Source organism: Geotrypetes seraphini, chromosome 6, assembly GCF_902459505.1.
Source record: "Geotrypetes seraphini chromosome 6, aGeoSer1.1, whole genome shotgun sequence".
In the NCBI taxonomy this organism is placed as follows: domain Eukaryota; kingdom Metazoa; phylum Chordata; class Amphibia; order Gymnophiona; family Dermophiidae; genus Geotrypetes; species Geotrypetes seraphini.
The window spans coordinates 233,847,811-233,860,643 of NC_047089.1; the positions used below are offsets into that span (position 1 = coordinate 233,847,811).

Consider the following 12,833-nt stretch of genomic DNA (forward strand, 5'->3'; position numbering starts at 1 on the left):
ACTTTTTCTTTAAAAAAAAAAGAACAGTAAGCTGTCAATACAGGAAGCCTGTCAGAAAAAAAAGAAAAAGATTAAACATTAGTAATGGTTTTTAAACTGCCAGTTTTCACTTATATTCTTTTTAATTTGGCAGTGTTTAGGACTGTGAAGACACTTTTTTCATCTCGACGGCAGCCGTGGATAATGGCGCTCTGACGCTTCTTCATGTTGCGCCGTCCAAGAAGAGCTCAAAGCTGCAAACATCGCAGCTCGCTCCCTCCCTCAAAGGCCCTGCCTCGGTACTGACAGGTGAGGGAAGTGCATTACTGCTATTGCCGACAGGAAATAAAAAGTCAGCACCGGTGGTGCCTCAGAAGGAAAAGATGTGACACCCCCCTCTCCACCGGCAGCAGCTTCAATGGCACGTCCTTTGCTGACAGATTCAAGGGACTGCTCCGTTAAGTGTAAACACTTCAGAGGAAGCTCCTGCGGGCCCAGTTTTGACCTTGCGGTCCTCTCCTCTCATCAGGCTGCAGGAAATGCTTTAAATATCGGGGACTTCAGCAAACCAGGACCTAGGCAAAGACCAAACTCCAGGTACCTGACCAGGTACCACCTAAACACTTTGCTTTTACTACCAGAGCCTCCTTCTCTAATTTCGAGTCTGTTCAGTCCCTGTCAAAAATTTTTCAGTCTGTTACAGAAGTTTATGCAGAATAGTGCTGCTTTGCTACAGCCTTCTACTCCTGCTGCTACTATTCCTCTTCTGGAAGTCCAGCAATGTCCTAGTTGTGTGGAGCAATTTCCTGCAGACCACCTAGTAGATATTTCTCAGGATGTAGCTTGGGGACCTTGTACCCCCATATGCTCAACTCCAGCTCAGGGACTGTCATCTCCCAAAGATTGGTCGGGCCATGACGAGGTCATTGATTTAGAGCTAGACCAGCCTACACTGCTTCTTCTACAGCCATCTATAACAGAGGAGCATGCCTGTCCAAGATCTTTACAAATGGTATCTTCTCTTTTGAGTCTTAAATCAGACCGCAACGGCCATAGGCAGTAGGGATTTTCAGGCTATCCTTCAGTCCTGTAAGACTCCAGTGAAGGAGTGCTGGCCTTTCCCGTGGTGGGATCTTATCATTTTGAAGGGCCTTTCTCAGTCCCCTTATGAACTTTTGCAAAATGTGTCTCTTTTGGACCGTACGGTCAAGATGGTGTTTCTGGTGGCCATAGCGAGGCGAATCTCGGAATTACAGGCTCTCTCCGGCAGAGAGCCTTTCCTCAGGTTTATTAAGGCTAGTACTTCACTGAGATCGGTACTTTCCTTTCTACTGAAGGAGTTGTCAGCCTTTCACATCAATCAAGAGATTTGTTTGCCCACTTTTCACCCTACAGGTTCAATGAAACAGGACAGGATTTTGCAGAGGCTGAATGTGCGAAGAATTCTACTTCACTACCTGGAAAGGACCAATGATTCACGTCTCTCTGACCCTATTTTTTGTGCTGACCAGCCAGTCAAGACAAGGCTGACCAACTTCTAAGGCTTGCTTGCCAGATGGATTTGCATGGTGATTTTTCTTCCTATATTGCTTGCAGCAAATGACCACCTATCTTTATCACAGCACATTTGACTAGAAATTTTGCCATCTCCTTGACAGAGTCCCAGGCTGTTCCATCCAATGAAATCTGTACGGCAGCTACTTGGTCTATTCTCCATACCTTTACCAAATTCCACAGAATTGGATGTGGAGGCTTCAGAGGATGCCACATTTGGGTCCTCAGTGCTGCGGGCAGGCTCATCTGCCTCCCTAGTCATCTGGCACTGCTTTGATTTGTCTGCTTCAGTACAGAATCCTATGTTTTTGCAACAAAATGGAAGATTAGATTCTTACCTCAGTAATCTTCTTTCTGATAGAAGACATAGGATTCTGCATGGCCTTACCTGTGCAAATTTATAATTCATCTGTTTACTGCCTCAGACATTGCTGGGGTCAGAATCGGGACTTCTTCTCTTGTCATAGATGAGCATGTAAATAAAATAAAACAGCAGAATGAGCAACACTTTTGTTGAACCTTAGGGTTTCTTATGTGTTAGTGCTAATTGCACATAAGTTGGTTCCTGGATACTCCTAAGTTAAGAGTTCTTGTTAATTATCGTCCTTTTTTTCATGAGTTATAGAGTAGAGACTTGTGTAGGAACAGAAATCAAATCCATTTCCGCCTGTCCCTGCTGAAAATCAAATCTGTCCCCACAAATAATCTATTCTGTCTCCGCTCATCCCCATAAACTTCAGAAGTAGTTATTTCATTTAATTATGCTACTGAATTAAAGGCTTTGATAGAGACCCATTTACAAATAAGCAAAGACACTTTTTATTAATTTGGAAATATTGGGAAGAATACATACTTTGTAAAATGGGTCTTTGCCAGAGCCTCTAATGTAAATATAAATATTCCAGCTGATGAGAACTCTCAAGCTATGTCAGCTGAGGACTACCTCTGAAGGTGGCCGGGGGTCCTTTTTTGCCAAGCTTGGCAGGCAGCAGCATCCCTGAGTCACAGATGCTAACACCTCAGTAACTCAGGGATGTTGCCAGGGACTGCTACGCTTGGTGGAGGGGAGTTCTGTCCACCTTTGGAGAAGGCCCTCAGCTGGCGATGCTTGGGGTTCCCCACCAGCCACAGCAAGAGTCAGCAAGTACTTCAACACTGGAGAAATAAAAGAAATGCATTTCGTTTTTTGTTGAACACAATACAAAGACATCTACTATATACATTTCCCAAAACTAACATATTTCAGTCAATAAATTCCTTTTTTTTTACCTTTGTTGTCTGGAGATTTATTTTTCCATCAAGTTGGTTTCAGTTTCTCTTTTTTTCTGCTTTCCTGTCTTCTGCAAATTCTTCTTCAAATGGTTTCTGTCCATTAGTTCTTCCCTCCTACAATGGTCCAGCATTTCTCTCTTCTCTCCCTGGATCATTCTCCCTCTTTTTCCCCTTTCCACTTTTGCATATCATTTCTTCCTCTCTCCTCCACCCCCATGTGCAATGTCTCCCTCACTGTCCACCATCTCTCTTTCTCTCATTCCGTCCCTTGCTGCAAAGGGAGAGAGGAAGAGAGAGAAAGAGAGGGATCTAGGGTACATCTCTTCCACCCCCCTCTACTGCCATCATCCAACATTTCTCCCTCTCTCATCCCTCAGACAGTGTGCAGCATCTTTTGCTCCTGCCTAACAGCCTTATGCCCATCATTTCTCGTATCATCCCTCTCCGGCACCATGCCATATCTCTCCCTTTATTCCATCCACCACCATGTCCAACGTTCCTCCCTCTTGCATCCCTTTCAGTCTGTCCCACTGTTCCCCCTCCACCACCATATCCAGCTTTCACCTTTCTCTTTCCAATGCATCTCTACCTCACTCCTCTCCCTCCCTGTGCCCAACAATTTTCCTTTTTCTATTTTGTCCCCTAACTTGGCATCTTTCCCTCCCTTCTTCCTTCCTTTTGTGTCCAAATGTGCTCTCTCTCTTATATGTCCCAAGTTTGTGCTTCCCTCTTTCTTTCCTTCCTTCCATCCTGCCAGCCTTTGTCCCAAGTTTGTACCCCTCCCATGTCCCAGAGCGCTCCCTCCTTTGCCTCAAGTTCATGCCCCCCACTTTCCCTTCCTTGTCCCAACATGCTCGCTTGTTCCCTCCCTCCTTTTTGTGGCCCACGTTTGTGCACCCCTCCAGGTGTGTACCAGAGCCATCCAGGTAGGCCTCCTTCCTGCTTCTTTGCAGGGCACGTGGCTGACCTGGAAGCCTTCCATTTGACATCGGCTCTGACATTGGAGGGAAGGCTTCTGGGTTGGCTGCAAGCAGCTTTCTGGAGTGAGTGTGGCTGTAGGGCAGGAAGAAGGAGTCGCTGCTTGCACAAGTGATGTATCACACTCATGGGAGCCCCTCGAGGTGCCTCCATCCCTACTGGATCCCCGTCGGCCCTTTTTCCATGCAGCTGTCTCTTACAGAGCAGAACAGAAGTGTGTGTTGTCTCCAGGGAAGTTCCCCATGCCCCCTTCTCTTTCACTGGAGTTTGATTTGCTTTGGTACTAACTGAAGAGGGAGCTATTCTCCATTGGTGAAGGGGAGGAGTTTAAAGATATGAGTGACATCCTTCTGCAGAGTTTGGGACTAAAGGAGAACAATAGCTTCAGTACAGAATCCTATGTCTTTTAACAGAAAGAAAATTACCAAAGTAAGGACCTAATCTTCCATTAATCTGTTTAGCTACTCCCCACCCCATACAGAATACAGCAAAGGGATTGCATATGTAGATAGATAATCACATAAGTTCTTATCTTAGGTGACAAAGTTTGTATATGTACCTCCCAGATAATCCAAACTTGTTTACTCCTCGTGAGAGGAAGTTTAGTCTCTCTTATTTCCATCAACAAAAGAAAATTAAAAGCATTTCTCCAATGCTAAATCTCACCTTTTAATGCTTAAGATCCCCGCATAGCACTGGGTCTCACAGAGTTTTTCTTTATTGCAGGATATTCCATTCTTTATCACTCGACTTTTGAAAATTGGCAAAGATATAGAAACCGTAAGTTTACTTTAAGGACGAGATGGTAATTTTTTATTAATCTGATTTATGTCTGTTGAGATTGGGGGAAGGGTGTAACCAGAACTTGGGCAATATACATTCAATGTGATTTTTTTTTTTTCCTCTAATCTGTGTACAAAGGTCTAATTGTCATGAAGGCAGCAGTTGTATTTAGATAAGTATCAGTTTTAGTTCTAGCATAATGAAATGCAGCATGTCAGAAAAAAAAGTTTGACCAGGATTTTGGGTTCAACTGCTCTGCATGTTGGGGGTTTAGGGATGTGTGATCAGAAGGGGGACATGAGAGAAGAGTCTAGAAGAAAAGCTTCATTCTAACTATTGACCAATGAGAAGACTCGGCATGTTGAAGCTGGGAAAAATACCTGATAAAAAGGAATATTATGCCTGCTTAAACTGTATTTTTATGTTAAAGCTTCACAAAAAAATAAAGGGAGAATCTTCAGTGGCATGCACATTGAGACACTGTGTTTTCCCAAGTAAGACTTCCTCCTTGAACTCCGACTGGATTTTGGCCCTCGAGGACCAAGGTTACACACCCCTGTTCTAGAAGCATGCTAGGGTGCATAGGGAGAGGTATGGCCAGTAGGAAAAAGGGAGATATTGATGCCTGTATAAGACTCTGGTGAGATCTTATTTAGAATATTGTGTACAATTCTGGAGGCCGCACCTTCAAAAAGATATAAAAAGGATGGAGTCGGTCGAGAGGAAGGTTACTAAAATGGTGCATGGTTTTCATCATAAGTCTTATGGGGACAGATTTAAAGATCTCAATCTGTATACTTTGGAGGAAAGGCGGGAGAGGGGAGATATGATAGAGAGACGTTTAAATACCTACGCGGCGTAAATGCGCATGAGTCGAGTCTTTCATTTGAAGGAAGCTCTGGAATAAGAGGGCATAGGATGAAGTTAAGAAGTGATAGACTCAGGAGTAATCTAAGGAAATACTTTTTTACAGAAAGGGCGGTAGAGGCGTGGAACAGTCACCCAAAAGAGGTGGTGGAGACGGAGACTGTGTCTGATTTCAAGAAAGCCTGGGTTAGGCATGTGGGATCTCTTAGAGCAGGGGTGTCAAAGTCCCTCCTCGAGGGCCGCAATGAATATGCATGAGATCTATTAGCATACAATGAAAGCAGCGCATTCTAATAGATTTCATGCATATTCATTGGGGAAATCCTGAAAACCCAACTTGATTGCGGCCCTCGAGGAGGGACTTTGACACCCCTGTCTTAGAGGAAGAGATAAATGGTTGCTGCGGAAGGGCAGACTGGATGGGTCATTTGACCTTTATCTGCCATCATGTTTCTATGTTTCTAGGTGGGGCCTAGTGGTTAGAACTGTTGCCTCAGTACCCTGAGGTTGCGGATTATGATCCCAGCCTGATCCTTGTGAGTCTGAGCAAGTCACTTAACCCTCCATTGCTCTAGGTACTATAAATAGATTGTGAGCTTTCCAGGACAGATAGGGAAAACACTCAGAGTACTTGATTGTAAAAACTACGTTAGGTGAATCTTTTCATGAAAAGGCGGCAAATAAATCCAGAACTATTATTACTAAGGAAACTGAAAATTAAGATTTTTAGAATCAGCTTAGCTGGCCACTTGCGTTGAACAAGGCCAGTGTACTGTTTTGTTCTGTCTGATCTCTTGCATATTTGATAGGCTCTGCATGCCACACAGGAGCGTGCTGGCACTTGAATGTGAATCTCTGTATTTGGATGACTTGACTTTTTGTCCTTGTGTATTTTCTAGTGTTTGCAACAATTGGAAGCTCTTTTCCTTTCTTTATTTGGTATAGAGGCAATATAACATTGGGGATGCCCTGGAGTGGGTGAAATGCACGGGTGACATTGGAGTCCTACAAAAGTTACAAACGTTTGGGGATTTCTGCTGGCCCCCATTAGAAGTCTTCTTTTCTGAATGTAAGTATAAAAATCTTTATTGAATTTCCAAACTACAATTGTGCAAACAAGTAACATCTATAAATAATATTACAAGAAAAGCACAATGAACTTACAGAGAATAATATACAATTATTTTCCCCACCTCCCTCCTAACAATCAAGTAAAATAAAACTTACAAGAAACAATCCATAAATTCCCTTAATCCAATTCTAATGTAAATCCCTTCCCCCTCCCTCCCACCCTGGATGTTGGCTTTCTGTTTTGATTCTTCTTCATCTTTGCTACTGTAATTTCATCTAGTCTGTGCCTATGAAGTTAGTTACTGAATAGCTACCGTCATTACATACAAGCAGCACTGGATAGTACATGCTTGTGATCTTGGAATCTGAGCATAAATTTCCTTATACGTTCTCTTAAGAGCATAATACGGTTTTATGAAATCGTGAGCCCTTGTGCATATTCTGCTTGTATTGTTGCATCTTCCTCTCATTCTGCTTCCATTTGCTGCAAACTGGATTCTGAAATCTCTGCCCATGTGTGTGTCTCTACCTGTCACAGGTAGCTTTGATTGCTGCAGGAGCAGTACTGGGTAATATAGCTGAAAGTACAGTTAAGGATGTTCCTTCTAGCTTTACTGAGAAACTTTGCTAGTAAGAATGCACAAACAGAATTGCAGTGGCAAGTACAGATAGATGGAAAGGGGAGATTAGATCTTGTCTTCTGACTGTCCTTCTTCCAGACCAGTCCAGGCACTTAGGTTTACACTCAGTTCAACAGATGGAGACTAAGAAACACTGGTCTTACGTCACCTTAGTGCTTCTCAACCTAGTCCTTGAGGCATACCCAACCAATCAGGTTTTCAACATCCACAATGAATATGCATGAGAAATTTGCATGCATTGCCTCTTTGATACGAGGCATACAAATCCATTTCATGCTCTTAGCAGCTCATATGGAAGAACGTCCCGGCTGATTTTCCAACTGACTAGATATGCCACAAGGACTGGGCTGAGAACCATTGCTGTATAGGGCTCTGTGTACAATCTATATTGAAAGCCCCTCTCCCTAAACCAGTTCAGATGGTCAATGCAATTTATTTCTGAAGAAATTAAGCCTGGAGGCACCCAACAAGTCAAACTCTTCCTTCCTTCAGTGAAAGGAATTGGGTATTTTCTCACTCTCAAATTTTCTCAATCCCTGGTTTTCAAATTTTCTCAAACTATGGAACGAACTTCCTCTTATCTTAAGGGGTCTTGGTCCTTTTCAACTTTTTTTGCAAATCTTTAAAAACTATTTTATTTGCCAAACACTTCGGAAATCAGTCACATTAACATTTTCTGCCCGTTACGTTTTATTGTATTTCTTTTAGTTACTGTTAACCGAGTAGAGCTACATTTTGGTTGAAGACCCGGTATACAAAGCTGAGTTTTAGTTTAGTTTAGGTCACTTTGCAAGATGTGTGGCAAGTTGTAATGCAAATTGAATCTTCTGTGCAAGGAACAGTTGCTTCATTATGTCAGTTTTTTCAGGATGGGGCTATTAAGCTCTGAGGTTGAGAAAAGTTTGGGTGAGATTGATGTGAATGTGGGGAAGATGGAGTGAGAAGAGGAGGAGCAGAAGAATATGTAAATTAGGATCTCTACAGAGTTCACAGTAAAGGAGGGTAAATAACCATTGGTCAAGACTGATATTCCTGTTGTACTAGAATTAGCAAAGAAAAGAACCTAATCTTCCATTTTCTTTATTTTGCCTTGTTACTTGTAAATGATAAGAGAGAAATAAAAAAATATATTATTAGAGTTGAACTAAGAGAAATGAAATAAAAGGTAAGTTGGGTTACATGGGAAATTTTTAATAAAATCCAAGAGAGGAATAGAATTTAGTTAAAATTAACCTATGGAGAAACACAAGTTAGGGATGGGGATGTGAAAGACAGAAAATTGACAAGACGGCGAGGGGTAGCAAAGGGAGAAAATGGATATCATGTCAGTTTTCTGTTTTTTTCCTTCATACTTTGGCTTAAAAATGTAGTGAATTATCTGTAGCATGTCTTTATTTACTTTACTGACAATGAATTTTTCTTTATTTGCAGATAAATATTTCATAAATAAAGTGGCAATGGAACAGTGCAGTTTAGTGGAAGAGTTTAAATTGGAGAGTTGTGAGAGCTGTGTAAAGGTAATTTGACATAAATCATCTTTTGACACTCCAGGAATCTGTCACCTCCTCCACCCCCTCAATCCACCATCCTTAGGGTCTTATCTCAAAACACCCTTTTCTTCCCTCTACTTCCTGCTCATCTAATTTTTTTATTTTTCATAATCTGTCTTCTTTAACTGTCCCTTCTCCCTAATTCCTCCAATCCCAATCTCCTATTCAGGTTTTCTACTTACCTCACAAATGTACCTCTCATTCTATGATCTTCCTTCACAAGACTTCCTCTCCCTACTCTGTGCACATCCAATGTTACCCTTTCCTACCCTTATAACCCTATTTCATGCTTTTTCCTTTCCTCATCCCCTGCTACCCCCACAGTGTCCTGATATCTCATCTTTGCTGTTGGGGCTTCGGCCACACTCTGAGTAGAACGCGGCAAACATGGGACCGAGTCAGCCAGCCACCTGCATAGAAGCCGGAAGGGGTAGGGTCACAGAGCTGCCAGTGAGTGCAGAATGGGCTGTCAGTCCTACTATTGTCTCAAGACAAAGTATTTGAGTGAGATGGGTGCAGGAATAGGAGGGCAAACTGGGTATGGAAAGGGGCAAGCCCATATTTCCACACTCGTGCTGACCCCTGTGGCATGAGTTCCTGCATATAATCTGGCCATAAAAAATGCTACAGTTATCTAAGCACCTTTTGTGAAATAAAATTAAAATCAACTGTTGTTCTATATAGAAGCGAAGCCTAGGTGAATGGGTGGGGCAGCGAAAGCATGCGATTCATGCAATAGCAAAAGATGATTCGCTTGAGCATGCTTCCTCCTGCCTTTTGATCTGTGGAGAAAGAGAGTGCATCAGGATGGATGATCACTGTGCTACATTGGGTAGGGATTTCAGTTGCCCTAGGTCAGAGATCCATGTCAAGAGGATTATTAAAAACAAGATGATAGAGGGGGGAGGGAGTAAGCTAATTTTAAAGTGAGACACCTGCAATCCCTTGACAATTGGCTGCTAATGGAGGCTCGTGTTTTGTTTAAGTTGCTTTTGCTATAAGTTTATATGGTACCGCTCCATTTTATATGGTTAATAGATTCTCTCTAGCATCGTATAAAAATAGTAGAAAGTCTCATGCCCTATTCACCTTTCCATCAGTACAGGGCTATAAAAGTAAGAAATTTCTGGACCATACTATAGCATTCCAAGCAGCTTCCCACGACAGAGAATTTTGATTGTTATTACTTGGAACTTGTTCTTATAAATATTTCAGAACTCAACTGAAAACTTATCTCTTTTCAAAATACTTGGTCAAATAATTTTATTTTATTTTTTTTCATCCTTAAATTGTTTTTAGTTTATAATCTTTTGTAAACCGCGTAGAACTCATGGTTATGCGGTTAAGAAGTATTATGTTATGTCATGTTTTGTTATGTAATTGGGGTGATCATTTTAGTAGCTTTTCTCTGGACTGACTCCATCTTGCTTATATCTTTTTGAAGGTCTTCAGAATTGCACACAATATTCTAAATTGAGGTCTTACCAGAGTCTTATTGTAAAATATATTTTATTGAGCTGAATAAGAGATGATACAAAAGTACAAGGCAACACAGAAAGTAAGCTCACTTTTCAACAGCACAAAACTCAACAGGAAGGGACCCCCCCCGCACTCCCAAACCCCCAGAGACCCCATGTGGTCCCCAACAGTGAACAGCAATAGTTACCAGCCAAAAATAAGGAATAAACCACCGTCCAAGGACAAGGTACACATAGAAAAATACAAGTGACCAACCCAGCAACCCTCCCCCAACCCACCTCAGTCCTCCTTCAAGCCCAGCCCAATTAAACCATTCAAAGAAAAGGCAATTATATGCAAAGCAGACAACAGGTGAAAAGAGCAATACAAGTCAACAGTTCAGGAGGTGGCTACGTGCCACCGGAGTCATAGCGTTCCAAAAAGGCTCCCAGGTGCGTTGGAAAATCCGGGCAGGCAGGGAAGAAAAGTCTTGCACGTCGCGGCGTTCCCACATCAAAAGAGTGATCAGGCGGCAACGCCAGAGGGAAAAGTCAGGTCCCTCCGCTTCCATCCACTTAAGCAAAATACATTTGAGGGCGATCACCACAGTCCATCGAAGAAATGCCGCAGTCCCTGGTCTTCGAGGGGCAAAATGAATAGGGACACCAAAAAGAAACAAAGGGGAACGCTGAAGAACAACATTCCAAATACGCTCTACAAAAAGAAAAATAGTTTCCCAAAAGGACTGAATAATAGGACAAGTCCAGAATCACCAGAGTCTTATACAGAGGCCTCAATACCTCCTTTTTCTTACTGGCAACTTTCCTCTCCCTTTTAGCTTTCGCTGTCACCTTTTCAACCTGTTTGGCCATCTTAAGATCATCACATACTGACACACCCAAGTCCCACCTCTCTTTCATGCACAAAAGTTCTTCACCTCCTAAACTGTACTGTCCTTTGAGTTTTTGCAGCCCAAATGTATGACCTTACATTTCTCAACATTAAATCTTAGCTACCAAATCTCAGACCAAGCTTTGTTAGATTCTTCCTCATGTTATCCACACCATCGGGGGTGTCTGTCCTATTGCAGATTTTGATACCATCTGCAAAGAGGCAAACCTTACCAGACAATCCTTCAGCAGTATCGCTTACAAAAATGTTAAAAAGAACAGGCCCAAGAACTGAACCTTGTGACACTCTACTGGTAACATTGGGGCCCCTTACCGAGGACGGCGCTCAGTTTATTTATTTAGATGCCTGTGTGGAACATTGTCAAAGGCTTTGCTAAAATCTAAATATATTGCATCTAGTGTTCTTCCTCTATCTAACTCTCTGATCACCAAGTTAAAGAAATTGATCAGATTTGTTTGACAAAACCACATATCATTACCTTGAACAGAATAGTTCACAATTGAAGGTGTTATCTATGTGGTCCACAATAAAATACAGCTAAAATGAAAGAATAAGGAGGGAAACATGAGGCAGTAGGATTATAAAGGGGCATAATAATTAAAAGTAAGGAAGGGGAAAGACACAATAGGTGGGAGGGGAGAGAAAAGGACTAGACTAGATTTCAACGAAAGAAGTTTTGCTTGGACGGGTTAGTGATAGGCAAGGGCTTGTCTTACCTGTATTTATGCCCATGTAGGAAAGTTTGATACAAGAAATGGGCCTTAATTATGGCCTTGAACTGTAAAAGGGAAAGTTTCAGAACAAAGGTGTAGAAAAATGTTATTCCAGAGTGAAGGGGTAACAATTGAAAAAGATGTTCTAGCTGAGTATGAATGAATCTGGAAAGGTAGGTACCATAAGGAGAGATGCTGAGATGAATTTGGTTTTTAGCCACTATGGAAACAAGATGCTGGGCTAGATTGATCATTGGTCTGACCTAGTATGGCTATTCTTAAGTTCTTATGCTCTAGTGAAATCCATGTTGCCTCGGGTTCTGGATTCCAGAAACTTCACTATACTCTGTTTTAAAAGCGTTTCCATTAATGTACTTACCACAGAAATCAGACTTCCCAGCCTATAGTTCCCTGCCTCTTTCTTACTTCCACTTTTGTGGAGAAGCGACCACATCCACCCTTCTTCTGCTCTCTGATTTGACTCTCAACTCTAGAGAAGCATTAAAAAGGTCAGCCAGTGGAGCCACCAGAACTTCCTTAACTTCTGCTTTCCGGCCCCATTGCTTTGTCCACTTTTTAGTTTTAGCTAACTTCTCATGAACACAGTCCTCTGAAAAAAAAAATCTTTAAGGGTCTATCACACCTCCATTCCTATTTGTGTTTGGATTCTGGGGTCTTGCTCCTGGCCCTTCAGCTATGAATACAGAACAGAAATATTTGTTAAGCAATTCAGCCTTACCTTTATCAGCTTCATGTACACAGACCTCCCTTTTTACCTTTTGAGTTTCACAATGCCACTTTTGCATTTCCTTCTTTCACTAACATATCTAAAGAATGTTTGCTTCCCCCATTTTACCATGTTGGTTATTTTTTTCTTCCATTTGCATCTGCTTTCCTGACTACTTTATCAGCTTCTCTTAACTTTTCCAGATATTTTTGCCTGTCTTTCTCTTTTTGCAATCTTTTGTAGTTTATGAAAGCTGGCCTCTCTTTCCTTTCCTTTTCAGCTACTACTTTTCAGAAACAAGGCAGCCTTCTGTTCTTACCTTCACTTA

General features: G+C 41.9%; 1 protein-coding gene across 3 annotated transcripts in view; it reads left to right on the forward strand.

Annotated features, from left to right (window-relative positions):
* The window catches only part of TTC3 (tetratricopeptide repeat domain 3), a 280,528-nt gene that overhangs the window by 32,560 nt on the left and 235,135 nt on the right, over nt 1-12,833 (forward strand). For all 3 annotated transcript variants that reach the window (XM_033948613.1, XM_033948616.1, XM_033948614.1), the window contains exons 7-9: nt 4,510-4,563; nt 6,379-6,502; nt 8,577-8,662. In XM_033948613.1, coding sequence (XP_033804504.1) covers nt 4,510-4,563; nt 6,379-6,502; nt 8,577-8,662 — 264 coding nt within the window. The remainder of the gene's footprint in view (nt 1-4,509; nt 4,564-6,378; nt 6,503-8,576; nt 8,663-12,833) is intronic.